General features: G+C 35.9%; 2 protein-coding genes and 1 long non-coding RNA gene across 3 annotated transcripts; 1 reads left to right on the top strand and 2 right to left on the bottom strand.

Annotated features, from left to right (window-relative positions):
- The first annotated feature begins 5,865 nt into the window (after positions 1-5,865).
- On the top strand, positions 5,866-6,807 carry LOC110687095 (stigma-specific STIG1-like protein 1). Its single transcript, XM_021863718.1, has one exon. It carries the CDS (start codon positions 5,962-5,964, stop codon positions 6,439-6,441), a length of 480 nt encoding a protein of 159 aa, XP_021719410.1. The 5' UTR covers positions 5,866-5,961; the 3' UTR covers positions 6,442-6,807.
- A 1,789-nt stretch (positions 6,808-8,596) lies between these two features.
- On the bottom strand, positions 8,597-8,816 carry LOC110687092. Its single transcript, XR_002504389.1, has 2 exons — positions 8,749-8,816; positions 8,597-8,665 (listed from the first exon to the last, which is right to left on the bottom strand). It is a non-coding gene; the product is annotated as an uncharacterized LOC110687092 (long non-coding RNA).
- Positions 8,817-11,848: 3,032 nt separating this feature from the next.
- LOC110687091 lies at positions 11,849-15,938 on the bottom strand. The gene is made up of 5 exons (XM_021863717.1): positions 15,218-15,938; positions 14,487-14,890; positions 14,334-14,378; positions 13,911-13,975; positions 11,849-11,970 (listed from the first exon to the last, which is right to left on the bottom strand). Exons 1-5 carry the CDS (start codon positions 15,631-15,633, stop codon positions 11,878-11,880), a joined length of 1,023 nt encoding a protein of 340 aa, XP_021719409.1. The 5' UTR covers positions 15,634-15,938; the 3' UTR covers positions 11,849-11,877.
- Positions 15,939-17,181: the final 1,243 nt, after the last annotated feature.

Genomic DNA, 17,181 nt, shown 5'->3' with positions numbered 1-17,181 from the left:
ATCTATAAGTAGTGACTAACTACCCTAATTTCTAAGTGCCCTGTTAGTTCCAGCAGCATCCATATGTACAGAAATTAGTCTCCATTGAAGACCGCAAAAAAAAAAAAAAAAAAAAAGCTTCAGCCGTCACTTCATCACCTTCATCAAATATGCAAATATTCAAAGGGACTTATGGCAGATTTCTATGAAAAAGTGTTTTATGGATTACAACAGTTGTATGATGAGGAACAACACATTGAAGCATTTGAGCAAAGCATGGATGATGAATCCATGGATGAAGCAAACATGGGACATCAACATTCACAAACTGATGAATCAAATATAGGATAGCAACAAGGCAACAATGCACATGCAAAGCAAGGGTATGAAGCAGATGATGATGATGCAGATCTTAATGATGCAGCTGATGGGACAAGGGACAACAGAGAAATGACAGTAGAAGAAAAAAGGCTTCTTTTTGATGAAATGTTGCTGAACATGGAAGGGGATTCATTGCCAAGGGGATTTTTATCACCTTGGCCAGAAAGCATAATGTTCACATATCAACAACAACAAGATGGTTCCAGGTAATAAAAAAAGCACATAGAAGAAGGGAATGTTATTGATGTCATGACCAAAAAACTAGGTAAAACAAGTCCCAAACCTAGAGAATACTCAGATGAATGGCTTACATCTGTCCCCTTGTATAAGAGGACTAATGAAAGGAGCTATGCAGCAGCCTTTCATGTTTCATCCTCCACCATACATAGGTTAAGGAAGAAAGACAGACTTATGACACACACAAGTACCAATCACCCAGCACTCACTGATAACCACAAAATAACAAGACTTAAGTGGGTTCTAAGTTATGTCAACCCTATTCCATCAGTAGGAGACCCTACATTTAGGGACATGCAACAAGTTATTCACATAGATGAGAAGTGGTTTTATTTGAACCTGGAAACCAGAATATTCTACCTTCTCCCAAAAGAGGAACACTCATACAGAGCACAACAGTCAAAGAGGTTCAAAGTAAAGGCTATGTTCATGGGGATTATAGGGAAACCACTATATGATGAACATAAAAATGTGATGCATGATGGGAAGTATGGTCTGTAATCCCCCGTATTTTTAAATAATTTATAAATGAAATTTTATTTTGTTTATAATATTTATTTGTATTTTTCCATAATTTTATTTTAAAGTTTCAAATTATTAATTTGGGTCAAAAATTATTTTAAGCTAAATTATTTTATGGACCTATATCCTACAATCCATGATCATAAAAACAAAGCCTAACCCATTTGTTTATTTAATTGGCCCATTATTTTTATGAGGCCCAATTCTACCCTACAATTCTCTCCTATAAATACCCCATGAATCCTTAAATTTTCCCCACATAAAAAGATTAGTCTTATTTTCTTTCTCCTTTATTTTTATTTTTCTTTTCCTTTCCTTTTCTTTTTTTTTTCTTTTCATTTTCCCCTTATTTTACGTGAGCATTGCTCACTATTTCCAACAACTGTCGCCACCTACCTCGCCGGACTCCAGCCGCCGTCGCCACCTCTGAGCGCCGGCGAACACCACCAGCCACCCACCGTGGCTCCTCTTCTCCCTCCTCCTTTGTTTTCTTTTTATTTTTTTTTATTTTGCTTAATAATTGATTAATTTGTTTTGGGTTTAATTTAATTATTTGAAATTAGTTTATTTAGTATCAATTTCATACCATCGTAAGTAATGTGCGCCGATATTTTTACTGTCAGCACATGTTCTTCCAATATCCAACTTTAGAAGGGCGAGCTTGTAGGGACCATTACGGCCTTCCCCCTTTGCTTGGCCGAATTGAAGAGACCTCGCTTCTCCCTCTCAGAGAGGTGGAAATGGTTTTCGTCCCTGGCCGAGACAATTCGGGATATGGCCCGGTTCCTTCTGGGAAGGTGAGGCGGCTACGCACGTCCACCTCCCTTGAGCCTAAGCGTTCATGAACACTTCGCCGAGCGGACTTCTTGTATGTGGAGGTAGTATTGCTGCTCCAGAAACTCATCGAGTCCCGAGTTTCGGAGTGCTGAAAGAAGTGAGGGTTCTTCTTCCTTTCCTTATCGGTGTTCCATGTGTCCTCTTGCCATTTCCCCCCGAGCTCCTTGTAGGGTGGAACTTATCCACTCTCCCCTCGACCGATTCTCCTTCTCAGGTGTCTCGGCTGAAGAGGTGAAGACTCGTGAGGTGTTAATGGGTGTGGACCCCCTTGGGCCATAAGGAATTCCATGAAAACCGCCAGGGCCCTAGCCACTTTCTCCGTAGAGGGCCCCGACAGAGGGGTTTCTTTCGGCTGGGACCGAGAGTGCAGACTGCTCGGTGGAGGACTCCTTGCATTTGACCCACTCGGCCTGGGTGAAATTGTTGGCTGGCGAGTGTGGTGTGAGGAGGAGTCTCCTGAAGCCTCCCTTTCTTGAGAATTGGGAGCTTTCGAGGAAGGGGAAGATGGTTCCGGTGACGGTGAAATTGGTTGATTTTCCCTCACCGTGATCATGTCCCTATCCTTCTGTAAGGGGGTAAAACCACCCTTCTTTCTAGCACTTTAGGTACTTTTGCCACTCTTAGTCATGTTTTTCGCTAGGGGTGATTGATTTTTGGCTTGATTTTTTGTATCTTCCCCACAGACGGCGCCAAATTCTTTCGGTATGAAAACAATGGGACCTTCGGGGGGTCCTTTTTAGGTGGAGAAGACTGGTCTCGGTCCAAAGAACACTGGAGCCAAGGAGTTCCTGCACAACAAAGACACGTAAACTAGCCTCGGAGGTGGTTGCCGAGGAAGGCCCCTCCGATGCTAAAGTCAGTGTATTTTTAGAGAAGGAGTGCTATGCAAGCGAATTTTGTGCTTGAGGCTGATTGTGAATGAATGTAAAATGATGTAATTGATGGTTTTTATACCTTGACTCAATAGAGGAGAATTGGGCCCTTGAAGTCAGGTGGGCTGACCACGATGATTGGGCTTTTATTGACCTTAGCATGCTTTTGGAGAGTTGAACCTTGCATTGGGCTTGAGTTGAATTATTTGGACTTGGCCCAATTAAATGGACTGAATTGGACCCAAACATTATTTTTATTATTTTATGAGATATCCGATCAAACTCATATTGAAAGTCTCAAAATTTTTTTTAAAAAAAATACAATAATATGTGATCAAACTCTTTTCCAATACATGCATATAGGGCTATAGACATTCGTAAATTTTCAACTTAACGCTACACCAACTCCAATTTTCATGAATAATTGAGCATAACTATAGTTTTTTAAGCATGTCAATCGACAGCAACATAACATGAGATATGCTAATGCTATATATATGAATTAATTTGGAATAAAAATGTGACAATACATAGTCAAACGAGATATGTAATATAATTTATATACGTAATCAAACTCTGGCCAAAAAAATAGAAAGAAAGAGATATGTATGCAAAAACTCTAAGCAAAGCACATTTACACATGCATGAACATTCACAATTATGCTTCTGTAACTAATTAGCTTTGAATAATATATATGTATAGCAAATCTTCTACAATCACACAAACATTGCGTCTACCATAAGGTTATATATAGAAATGTGCTTGTATCATATTTGCTCTCAGGTTTTGAGCTTGTGATCGAGGATTATCGATTTAGATATTTTACGTGTTGCTTTCGTGACAAGCATATCATAGAGTGAATTTTACCTCTTGCTTTTATATTTTAACCTTTTATAGTTAATGTCTAATACGTTTGACAATATTAAAATTGTATACATGTTAAAATTACATACGAAGTAATTAAATTTTCAAAATTTGAAAACGAAAGGGCTCACATACTTTAATTTTCACAAAGTTAATTCTCTCTTTGATATTCGTGGTTACAGTAAGTAAAAAAAAAAAAAAATACAGAACAACTAGTTGTTAGTTCAACTTAACAACTACAAAGTATATAATATAAGCTGATTAAATGCTAATGTACACTAATTCATGTCTTTGCCGAACATAATCGGTTTAACCATGTTACCAAGTGTTCAACGAGTTGACTATGTTTATAAAATTATTAGTCAAATAAATAAAAATAACAGCAGTAGAAAAGTGATGATGAAATTTCAAATAAAAAGCGTTGACAAGTACATCACAAAAGTGCTTAACTAACGGCTAAGAAAACGACTAAGTAGGAAGTTTAAAAGAGTTTTCGACGTAACTAATTAGGCTAATAGCCATTGGTGAAACTAGTAGCTCTATCCAAGCTGTTAAATTGGCCAGCCAACAATTATATTATCTTGTTCACATCAAAAAGTCTTGGATATTCCTTTGGTTTCAATAGATAGTGACAAAATCGAATAACTAGTTATCTAACAAATATCTAGATTTTGAATGGTTACTTTTAATATCTTAAATTGCTCTATTTATATTTGAATTGTTTGACATAGTAAAGTGATTAATTTTTTATAAATTGGTAGAACTCCACCAATGATGTGTAATTTATACTATACGTATCGAATTCGAACATGTAACTTCAAGTTCTAACACCAGATATCAGACCACGTTATCATGCCACAAATTAGTTATAATACTCTTTGGAGAACAAAAGCTCAAATTGTAGGAAATGACAACATGAAAAATAAATATACTTATTAGAAGATTATGTCATGAATCAAATATATGATTGCTAATTTCAAACAATAATAATGATGCAGCATTGTCCGAACCCAAATACTATATGCTAGTTGCTAATAGCATTTGGTTGATCTCGCTCGGCTTTTGAACCAAATTAACCAAAAAGATACAAGGAAGAGAGTTAGAATTCATCATATATATGTGTGTTACAGACTTACAGACCAATAGCTTATTAGCTTACTCGATCTTCAAAAATATTTAGAGAACGTAAAAGGTCAATGGTGGAAATCCGGTTAGAGGTAGTCTTTTACAACACTTTATCTTTTATTAGGTTACAACACTTTTTTTTTATTAGACAGTTTCTCATAATTAATTACTAGTTTGTTGAAAACTAAATGCAAACCACGTTGCTTAGTATCTAAAATTTATTTATAACAAATTAATTAAATACACATAGTAATACGGAGTTATTAATTCAAAGCCATTATTACAGCTAACAAATATTTTTGTCGAACATGTTTAAGTGCGTGCTTAATTACTTTATATTGAATCTAATGAAGTAATTAATTAAATTGGTGTACGTGTATTCTATGGCTTCATAACCATCCACATTATATTAGCTTCATCCTCACCACATTCCAAATCACAAGGAGCACATGTTTCCCCTTTTAAAATTGCCATATGATAAAATGACATTAGATAACAATACCTTGTTTGTCGGAAAAAAGAATAGTTTTGCTAGCTATCAAAATCTACATTACTATAGGGTACAAGATTAATTAGTGTCCAAGAAATGTATTCCCTCTCTTAACGTTTTGACCACAAATTTTTAAGTATCATTTAGCTCTACTTTACTCCTTGGATTGTATTGGAACTAGTATAAAACTAGATCAAAGTTAAATAATATATAGTTTAGTGACATTATTATGATTCCACTAATAATATATAGATACATATTGATACATAGAGTATACTAGTTAGATATTGATTGATAATTGATATTATATTATTCCTATTTATATATTATATTATATGGTTGATTATTACTTGGCATATTTTAGTAGCTTTGACGTATAGGTCAAATATATTTTCCACAAACCAAATTTCTGGTTCATTATGACTAAGACCACTCCACTAATTGCTCAAGCCGCCTAAAACGCTTGAATTTTTATCCCTTTGCGTACAACTTATATGCATGCATGTGTCAAATCTCTTGCCTATATATACATATATAGTTCACATAATTGTAAAAATCACAAAACATACAATCATCTTTTATCTTATAATTAGCTCCTCTTAGAGCTTAAATTCCATCAACATTATCTTTCTTATTCAAATTGTCAAGAAAATATGAAGTCATCCCTTAAGATTGCAATTGTCTTAGCCATTCTCATGGCCCTTCTCATCACTCTTTCCTCGGCACAAACCAAAAAAGAGAATAAGAAAAATGACAAGAAAGGTAAGGAATTAGAAACATTTGATTCCTATAAAGGATCGAGTAAGTTTCTCAATTCAAAGAAAAAACATCCGATTAACCCATACAAAGTGATTGGTGGCACTGGTGCACGTGTTCGTTTGACATGTGATAAGTTCCCTAGGGTTTGTCATACTAAAGGGAGTCCAGGCGGCGATTGTTGTGGTAAGAGGTGTGTTAATGTCAAAACCGATAACCTAAATTGTGGTATGTGTGGACGAAAATGCAGATTTCCTGAGGTTTGTTGCAATGGGAGATGCATTAACCTTTGGTATGATAGAAAGAATTGTGGGGCTTGCCACAACAAATGCAAGAAAGGGAGCTTTTGCTACTATGGCATGTGTAGCTATGCTTAAAATGATACAAGCATATATGAAGAAGATGAGGGTCAATTATCAAACACGACTATATCCTAGCTACATATCATATTTTGGTAAAGAATATGGATGCATATAATTAATTAATTAAGTTTTGATTAATGTTCATAATTTTCATACATGTTGGATATTAATTAATTTGTTAAATTGCTTGGAGCCAATAAAGAAGATCGATCGAGCTATTCTGGCTATTAGCTAGGTTGGTGGAAGCTCTAGCAAATAATTAAGATTGGTTATATTCTTTTTTCAGTTGTATTTACTTTATTATATTATATGAATTAATTAAATAAAAATTTTATGTATACTAGTTAATAATATTCTGTTAATGAATGAAGTGTTGTTCAATGTTGATGTGTACTTGGTTAAGTAATAAATTACTTCTTTTATTTTAAACATCTACAAGTATTATTTATATATACTTCCTCTATTTAGAATTTGTTGTAACATTTTTATTTTTATATAAGTATATGTTTGTCAATATACTTCTATATATAATTATCAAGTAATTTTTTTTTTTTACAAAAAAAAGGAAATTTTGACTTTTACCACCTCCAAAAAACGACTTATTTGCTTTTACCACCTCCACAATTTAAAGTTTTATTTTACCACCGCATAAAAAAATAAAGTTGAATTTTCCCACCAAAACCCAACTCCGGTGACGGAAAAGTGATGTGGCTCCCACATTAACGGCTAGTTTTTCAATTTTTACCCTAATTTCCCTCGATTCCCTTGTTTAAATAAACCCATCTTCTCCATTTCTTCCTAAAAATAATCAAATTGAGCTTTAATTTTGCAAATTTCTTCCCAAATCCTCTAGTTTGTTGTACCCTAACAATTGTAGCATCCAATTGTTCCAGATCTGTGGTCGTTTAACAAAGTCACCTGTTAGAGAAATTGGAAAAAGGTATGCATTTCACTAATTTCGCAAATTATTTGAATTATTAGGTAAAATTTCATAAATCCTGGCTTGTTTATCTTCCAATTGTTTTGTATGATTGGAATTGTTGATAACAGTTATGAATTAAGTCCCAATTTCATACTTTAAAAATTAGGGTTCATGTCAATATCAATTAATTTAGGGTTCTTTGAAATTACAATTGATTAATATATTTAGGGTTAGGGAATGATAGTTGTGTTCAATTAGAAGTAATGTTGATGCTGGTGGTTGTCAATTGTAGAAGGAAATGTCGTCCATGAGTGTATCACCTTCAAAAGAGAAAAGATGTCAATGTGGAGTACCAATGGCAAGGATTACTTCGTGGACTAGGGAGAATCATGGACGCAAGTTAGGTCATGTAAATTCTATGACCCTCTGGCAGAGACAAGGGGGTGTAAAGCCTTTGAGTGGACGGATTTACCAAGTGGAACACCTTGGAAAACATAGGTGATTAACAGCTTGTTGCTTGACAAGAAATTGATGAAGGGTGAGATTAATGACTTGAAGAGGGAAGTTGATGATGTTAGTGGGCAGAGGAGGTGCTTGATGAATGAGATTGACAGCTTGAAGGTCAAGTGCAAGGCACTTAGTTCTGACAGGAAGAAGATGAGCAAGGAGGTTCATGGAAGGGATAAAACAACAAAGAATATGCTTATATTAGTTGTTGTTGTTGTGTTTCGTTGTGTTGGTTTTAGTGTTGGCTATGTATTTTAGTTCTTAGGATCAGTTTGGATAGCTTAGTAAGCTGAAATCCCCAACTGATGTTATCTTTTGTTAAGCTTTTATGGCTGCTTTTAGTGTTGCCATTTCATGTACTTGAATATTTGATGAATGAAATTAAATGAATCTTATTAGGTGGCAATAATAGGTTGATCAAAAAATGATTAAGTACCTGAATTTTTTTTCCATATTAGTAGTAGAAAAGGCAGGCATTCATACATATAAAATGTTGAAATTGTTTTAACAAAAGTTAAAGTACCTAAGTGCATCTATTACTTTGTTCAATTAGAAAATACACAAAAGATTATCTAAAATACTAGGTTGTTCATCAAGTACACAATATCTAAAACCATATTACAAGCTACTTAAGTTCTTCATCTTGCTCCTGCTAACTGGAAGCTTAGGCCTTGTTTGTGCTATAGCTTGGGGTGGGTAAGACGTTGTCACTGGTGTTGGTTGACTGAGACTTTTTTTTTCTTCTGGTGGAGGGTTGACTCTCAGTTGCTACTGTTGTTAAAGGCTGGGACTGTAGCATTATCTATGCAGCTTCCAAATACAAAGAACAAAGTGGTCAGTTTGTGTGATTAGGAACCTAAACCTTCAAAATTCATACTTGAATTGTACAGTACCTGTCTAGCAGCCTTTTCTTCACTTTTCTTCCTTGTATAGGGGTGACACCTATGAGGTTCAATACAATGCACTGATCATCCTTGTATTGAACCTCATAGGTGTCACCCCTAGAAGCCTGCACTGTACATGCCCTAGCATACTTCTCTAGGCCATCAAACACCTTGTTCACATATGGGGTTAGCAAACCCTCCCATTTACAAGCTGCCTCCCACTTGTCATTACTCCTCTTCATCATGTACCTTCTTAACCATTCCATTTGAGTAAGAATGGGCTTATCTCTAGCTTCCCTAGTGACTGCATTAAATATCTCAGACATGTTGTTTAATAACATGTTAGACTTGTAGTTTGTTGAAAAAGCATGCCTTGACCAGTGTGGGGGGGGGGGGATGTTTGAAAGGTACTCATAAGCTTCCTCATTCAAGAAATTAATGGATTCCATAGCAACCTCAAATTCAAATTGACAGACACACACACACACACAACAAAGGCTTCAATAAAAAAGAAACTCACATACACACAACAAATAATTCAATAAATTCCAATTCACATACACACAACAAATCGATCAGTGTAATTAGCTTACCAAAGTGCTTGCCCTAGCTGAAGCCCAAAATAGTTCTTTAAAAGTGGAGCCATGAAATTTCAGCTTGAAATTTTCCCAGATGTGTCTCACACGGAATTTCGAGCTCTACTTTGAGGACAACTGATTCAAAAGCTTCTAACAAACCCTATGGAATAGCAAAATAGGCATTGTTACATAATGGACTAAACAAAGAGTAAACTAACACAGAAATGATCAATTTGAAAGTACTTACTCTCTGTTTGTCAGACATGAAAGTGAGCCCAAATCCTAGCTCAAAACATCCAAGTGACTGCAACATACTTTCAAGAAACCACACCCATGTCTCTTTATTCTCAATCTCTGTAGTTGCCCAAGTTATTGGAAAAATGTTGTTATTTCCATCTTTACCTACTGCTATAAGGATCTGCCTAGGATATGCTCCTTTCAGATGGTAGCCATCCACCCCAATGATGGGTCTGCAACCAAAAACAAACCCAAAGCTAAGTGGAGATAGGCACACATACATCCTGATAAAAATAGGCCTCTAAATTTGATCCATCCCATCCACAACCACATTACAGCTACTGTCTGGGTTAAATTTGAGGAAAGCTATCCCATAGTCCCACACCCTTGCATATTGCTCAGCTGTTGACCCATAGATGATGAGCTTTGCCCTGCTTCTAGCTAGCTATGCCTTGAAGTAGTTGATTTTTATCCCCAAATCATTCAATGCCCTCTCCTGAATCTGTATGATCTTTCAGCCTGGGTTCCCTTTGAATTCTTCCAAGTACATGTCTGCCAGAAATTCAGCTGTAACCTTCTTTTTCATTTTTGTCCTCATACACCTATGCTTCAACCTTAAAGACTTAATCTGTCAAGCCTTTAATTTCACTAACCTAGCAGCATAGAACTTAAATCTACACTTCACCCCTTTCACACATGTACACTTCATCAACCTACAGCTTTTTTTGTTGTACACATAGTTGCACCTTTTTCTGCAGTAAGATGTAATCCTTTTACTATCATTGTGAAGCAGGTAATACTCATACCTATTCTCAATTGCATGTTGTCTCAAAGCTTTCCTCACCACTTGCACATTGTTGAACCTTTGACCCTCTTCAAACTGGATAGGCTTATCAAAGTCTGTATCAGCGTTAAACCAAGTACAAGAACCCAGGTCATCATCTGAGTCACCACGCAAGTTCCTGAGCCCATTAGAATCACCCTTAACTTCTTCTTAAATCCTCACTTCAATTGATTTCAAATTGGTATCAATTTCAAACCTAGGATCCTTAGGTTCCTCATCATCCCTGTAATAACCCTCTTCACCTACTCCTCTCAAGCTACCATTCACTTCACTTCTGAGGTGCTCTAGATTTTTCCTTAACCACTCCTCATCATCATCATTTTCATAAAAATCCTCCTCTCTCTCTTCCTAATCTAGATCAAGGTCACTGAGGTCAGAATCTGAGGACTCATTTCTCCCTCCCCATCCTCAAACTCATCATCAAACAACAACTTCTTCTGCCTTTCTTTCTAGTTTCTCCCTCAACTAGCTTCCCCTTACCCTTTTCTGCTGCATTGAACCTACCAGAAGCTCCCTTAACTAACTTTCCCTTTCCCTTTTCTTTTGCTCTCAGTCTGTCTACAGCTGTGGTAACCCTATGACTCCTCTCCTCATCATCTTTGTCATGAATCACAATACCCTTTAACCTTGGGCTTCTCCTAACTGAATCTCCAGTGGGTTTACTCACTCTTGGGCAGGTCATAAGTGTTCCAGGCCCACCTAACTCCTTTCTGAGTTGCTTCCTTTGTTGTGGAGTCAACTCATTACCATATATCAATTTAAATGGTGTTTTGTCATTGCCTTAAATTGGCTCATGACTAGTCGCATACATCTCTATTGCCCCTTCTTTATTCACAGACTTAAGGAACCCTTTTACCTTATCACCACTAACCAACTCCCTTTTACCAGTTACCCAAGACCTTCCCTTCTGTTTATAACAACAACTAGAGCCCCTAGGCACAACCATATTAGCATAAACAAAGCCATGAACAGCTGACTCCCTCAAAAAGTGTACATCTATCTTAAAGACAGTAACATTTTACATCCAATAAACCCAGCCACCATCCCAAGTTAACACCCTCCTGTTTTACCACCTAATGAGGGTATAAATGTACCCCCTAATGTAATTTTAAGGTTCACTTTGTCCATTCTGTAATAGTTTCAACAAAAACAAACACACCAAATCACAAGTTCAGTAATTAATTGCACAATTAGTCAATCCAAATAACATGCATTCACCAATTACAGCAACAAAAAGCAATTAACCTTCACTGTGCACTTAATTAACAATTACCAAGTAAAGCTAACCCTAATTAAGTAAGTTTTTAACAATTAAACAGCATAACCAGGTCAAAGATTCGCATAATTAGGGTTTATAATAGTTTATGTCACAGATTCCCAAAAGTAGCATAATTTACCCCAATCTACACCCCATTTCCCACGCAAAGTATATTAGGGAAGTTTGAAATACCTCTCTTTATCAGGATTCTCGAATCTTTGTCAGCAAAGACCCAAGCTTTTGGTCCTCTCCCTGTTGAAGATGACGACCTCTTGCTGAGTTATTGCGATTTTGTGGTGCCACCTCTTCTTCGACTACCCAGATGCGAAAGAAAGTAAAAGATGAAGTGAGTTAGGTTTTTACTTTTACATAGAGAAAAAAAAAAATTGAGAGGAGAAAGGTGAAATTTTCAGATACATTAATGGGAGGAAGGTGAGAAATTGATTGCAATTGAATAGGGAAGGTGAGAAAAGGAATAGACAGAGGGAAATCGGGTTTTTAGCATTTAATTTGGAGGGAAATGAAAATAAATGGGACCCATATCACTTTTTCGTCACCGGAGTTGGGTTTTGGTGGGAAAATCCAACTTTATCTTTTTTATGTGGTGGTAAAATAAAACTTTAGATTGTGGAGGTGGTAAAAGCAAATAAGTCGTTTTTTGGAGGTGGTAAAAGTCAAAATTTCCAAAAAAAAAATTTAATTTTTTAAATATATGTTGAGACACATTCACACATCTAAAAGATTCTACATGATTATGTTTTCCATTAAGTGTGAATCACCAAAACTAATCAAAGTAAATTGTGTGCGTGAATATAATGTAAATCAAAAGTTGCAAATATTTCTAATCAGCTAGAGGAAATTCATAGTAACATTCAAGTATATGTTATCACAATTAGCTAGATTTAATATGTCTATTTCGCTAAATTAATTGTGATTATCGATCATATTAGCCATATTTTGGTCATTTATATAATACCAATTAACTAGCAATTAGTTATATATCAAATACTTTTTCATGAAATCTTTGATACAACTAGCCAGCTAACATCTAATACAATCAGCTAAAAACTACATGTAGTGATAATAGCTAATACCAAATTGCCAAACATAGCTAAAGGCACATAAATGATAAATGAATTGTACTCACTCTAAATCAACTGAATTATCAAGAAAAAAAAATTGTGAGTTATGGCCTTCCTCCGTTGACCTTTTGACCTAAAAAATTATTTTCTAATACAACTTTACGTTGACTATACGCCTTGGGTTGGAATTGATTTGGTATATACGATAGTGTTTGTGCAATATAAGGTGAATTAACATTTAATATTTGTGGTTCGGCAAATATGCTTTTTAATATGTAGTATTATTAAATTATTAAATCACAAGATATATAATAACGATATGCATTATTAACTTAAGTTTATATGCATCAAAAATATATTTTGGCTATGTTTGGTCAACTAAAGTTTGAAGAGCTTATAGTGGATTTAGTACTGTTACAAGTTTGACAGCTCCAATTAACTAGTTTATGTGTTTGGTTGTGAGAAGTTTTGAACAGCTAATTCTCAATCCTTTAATTTTGGAAACGCTGGTATAGCAACATTTTTAATTAGCTGATTGTGATATGAGGCTTGGAAAGATAGTTATGCCTCTACGAAATTAGTTGATTGTGTTTGATTTGGGCCATTTAGAAGTTGCGGAGGTTGCATGGAATGTGCAGGCAGTGCAGCTAGCCAGCTATATGCATGGATATAAATAGTGGAAAACTGGAAATTGTACGGGTATGCCTATATCTTTGTCTAGGAGTGATGGATTTTTTTTTTTTTTTTTTTTTCTGTAATGTATTTTGCAGCTTTAATATTGTTTACAACATAACGAATCAATTAAAGTGGTGTTTCACATAACGAATAAATTTTTCTTTATTTCGACTATTGTCTCATTATATGGCCGCTTATGTTCCCTTTTATTTAAACCAACCCTTAAAATATTATGGTGTATTAGGTTTAGATTAACTAGGAGTAAATTGGGACCTCTTTCATCCACTCAAAAAAAAAAAAAAAAAAAAAAAAAGAAAGAAAGAATTATACATAGTAATGTAGAAGAGACCAAAAATGTGGTTTTTTCTTTGCTGCACAATAAAAACCATGAAGCCATAATATGTGATGATAGTAATTATTAAAAATTAAAGTTTATACTAGAATATTCTATTCTCATTGGTTTGGACACCATGTGTAACTGGTGCAGTTGCTCTTACTTTTTTCAAGTACCATATGCCTGCCCCAATTCCTACTGCTACTATTGATGCTGCTGTCACCGTTCCTATCACACCACCACACAAATATTAGAATTACATATCTACATTCAAATTGGGGCCGCTGACAATTTTTAACACGACACAACAACGTAACATGCAAAACATAAATAATTGGAGATGAAGCTAGTCATGGTAATTCAAACTGAATACAACACGAGCACAAATAATTCTTGTTCTAATCGAATTTGACACATGATATGATTCTTACCTTACATTTATACCTATATATATAAGTTTTGGTAATATGTGAATAATGCAAAATCTAACCAAAATGAATAATACACTTGTTTATCCAAATTGGCAATTTTAATTTGAACCTAATAAGTAATTGAAAATTTTATAGTGGTCGACTGAAATATTTACCTGCGACTGCCTTAGTATGTCCACCGTGTCTTTCAACTTGATGATCTGCCACAATCACAAGTAGGCAACCTTGCTTAGAGATATTAAAGAGTTCGAAAATATATTTAACTTGTTGTGATACATATTTTATGTACGTTACTGTATTGGACATACCTTTACAATAAGTAGTGACATTTCTTTCCTCACACAAACATAAGAAATCTTGGTTTGTGGTATTAAACCCGCAAGTACCTCGTCCCTTAGCACGGTCTTGGCAACGAAGGCAGCTCGACGTGAGCGGGGTCTCAAAGTCGACTCTCACACCATACTCGGGCACTTGATCGTAGGGTCGTGAGGTCCCTAGGCCGCCAACACTCTTCCAGTGAACACTAGTATAAGTATCACACTGCTTGAGCATCATCCTTAAGGATTCGGTCGCCTTAGGGTAGTAAGAGCAACAAGAGAGGTCTCTTAAGGCCTTATTTTTTGGGGCACATTGCGGGAAATGCCAGCATAGGTAGCTTGCGGGATCACATGTAGTGTCACACCGATCAGGGAACCTCTCGCAAAACATCGGCCTAAAAATTTTGTATGTTCATTATAATTGTAACATTATAACTTTTACACCATTCGCATATATACTCTTAGAGCTTATACTTCTAAGAAAATAAATATAATCATGTAAAATTTTTGTTACATATACTTCTGTCTTTACGTAATTTGACATTATGGATTGACAAATATGAAAGTGAACACGTCGGAAAAAGAAATTCTTACTTGTATAACTTAACTATAGAATTAGTTATTTTGTGAGCAATATATTCAAATTAAGATCATGATCATAGGAAAATAATATATGAAGTATATGATTTTGCATTATTTGCAAGCTAATTAAGAAGCCGTACCTGGGCTCCATGATGACCTTATCAGGGCTACAATTGAAGAAGAGATACTCATTCTGGTTGGATAGAGACAAGTGCGTGCTGCTGTCCAAGCTAAATGGTCTAGTGGGCCGAAACCGGTCTTCATCCTTGCACTCCCACATAAGAGGGTCCGAGACCAAAATGTGGGGATCCGAATAGCTAATTGACTTCACGGGGTACCGGCCTGAAGGGGTCCGGAGTTGGAGGACATCTCCGGAGCACACCAAGATGTGGCGGTAGTATGGACTACCGCACCCATCATCAATGGTTAGAGGGTAGTTAATCGGAATCCCTCCGCAGGACGTCCTACAGAGGGATGATTGAGAAGAGACTAACACATCTAAGGTTAGTATTAGGAGAGTGAGTATTTGGGTTGTAGAATTTTTAGGGTGACTCATTTTGGTTATTTGTGTAAGGGGAAATTTTGGTTTAGTTTTTAATTTGGTGTGACAAAAAAGTTGGGAAGCATGAGTGTTGTTAGGGTTTTGAGTCAAGTTTGAGAGTTAGAAGTAAAGAATCTTAGCACCATTATTAGTAAATATTACTAAGAATTTGTGTCATATATTTGCTTTAGTTCTCTTTATTCACTTTTTTGTTCTTTGTTCTTTAGATTTTATTTATTGTATTGCGAATATTTAAATTCTTAATTGATTTACTAACTTTGGTTGCTTTTGCTTTATTTTTGCCAGAAGTGAGCACATAATATAAGCAGCGTAGCTTTACGTAACTTAGATTTGTATGGCGCAGTAATTAGTTTCAATTACATTCGTAAATAAATTGCTAAAACAAGATCGATAATAGTGGACAAAAAGCACTCAAAACAAATAATACTAGCTCTTTTTTTCTTACTATAATTTTTTCTATTAATCTATATTGAAACACATCCAACTAAATAAAATTCGTAGAGGAAGTCATTTTTATGCCCAAAAAAGAAAGAAATACATTCATAAGATTCATTATTTCTACATAATTAAGTGCTTAAGCTTGAAGGGAAAACAAGGGAAGCATTCCATGGAATAAGATCACATTTAAGGTATGCATCCTTGCCATGATTAGGTAAACCACGAATTTCGACTTTTTTTAGCTCACCACTACGTAGATCACATTGAACAAAGGTCACTCCCCCTAAAACTATTATGATTTTCCGTCCATTCTCCGAATAAGCGCATGGCAATGGCAGACTATACGAACATGACTGGTGGACACGATAATAACGCTTCCATTCACTATCTAAAACTTGTTTGAGTGAAATACGATCAACCAATTGAACCCACAATTGTTTCAAACCATGATGGTTCTTGTTCATAGCCCAAATGCACATGCTATACTCATATACTTCGGGTGGCACATGAGGCAAAACTGCATAGCACAACTTGTAATTTACAACATGTAAACAACCCCTTAATTCAACTAAATCCCAATTATTCCCCATGATTAAACTATAACTAGGTTGTGGTAAGTGATTAGGGGATTTTGCTCCCACCAATCGGAATGCGCCACGTGGGCCAATCAGGTCCTGCCAAGTGTTCCCCAGTTGGACCTCTCAGGGCTTACCACGTGGCACACGCTTATTCGTCCGCCTTGGACCTATTATGTCATGACACGTGGCATACTCCATGCCTAATGGAGAAGTCGGCCACCCAGGCCCAACTTCCGAGGGAAGCCCAATCAGCCCAATGTTAACCTAAACCTAGATTGGTACGTTTCCCGAGGTTATAAATACCTCCCTTAATCCTCATTAAGAGAGATTACGCAGATTACACACATTAAACTCTCTCACCTAGAGAGACCAAATCACTTTAATTTCCGCATTAATTACTTCTTAATCAAGTACTAACTTGACCGTCGGAGGCGGATCTCCAATCATCCGGAGCATCCGTTTGTTTTGCAGGTACAGGCGTCCGGCTCCAGTCTCGGAATTGTAACTCTCCCGCAGGACATCAGAA

Source organism: Chenopodium quinoa, unplaced genomic scaffold (assembly GCF_001683475.1).
Source record: "Chenopodium quinoa cultivar QQ74 unplaced genomic scaffold, ASM168347v1, whole genome shotgun sequence".
Classification (NCBI taxonomy): Eukaryota; Viridiplantae; Streptophyta; class Magnoliopsida; order Caryophyllales; family Amaranthaceae; genus Chenopodium; species Chenopodium quinoa.
This window is presented reverse-complemented; position numbering and strand designations above follow the sequence as displayed.

What these genes read in the sequence shown, in the direction of transcription:
- LOC110687091 (XM_021863717.1), bottom strand. Translation starts at nt 15,633, where the DNA reads ATGAGTCACCCTAAAAATTCTACAACCCAAATACTCACTCTCCTAATA. An exon ending in AAGGTCATCATGGAGCCCAG is followed by an intron (nt 14,891 to 15,217) that starts GTACGGCTTCTT and finishes CAAAATTTTTAG; the next exon opens with GCCGATGTTTTGCGAGAGGT. An exon ending in ACATACTAAGGCAGTCGCAG is followed by an intron (nt 13,976 to 14,333) that starts GTAAATATTTCA and finishes GTGGTGTGATAG; the next exon opens with GAACGGTGACAGCAGCATCA.
- LOC110687095 (XM_021863718.1), top strand. Translation starts at nt 5,962, where the DNA reads ATGAAGTCATCCCTTAAGATTGCAATTGTCTTAGCCATTCTCATGGCC.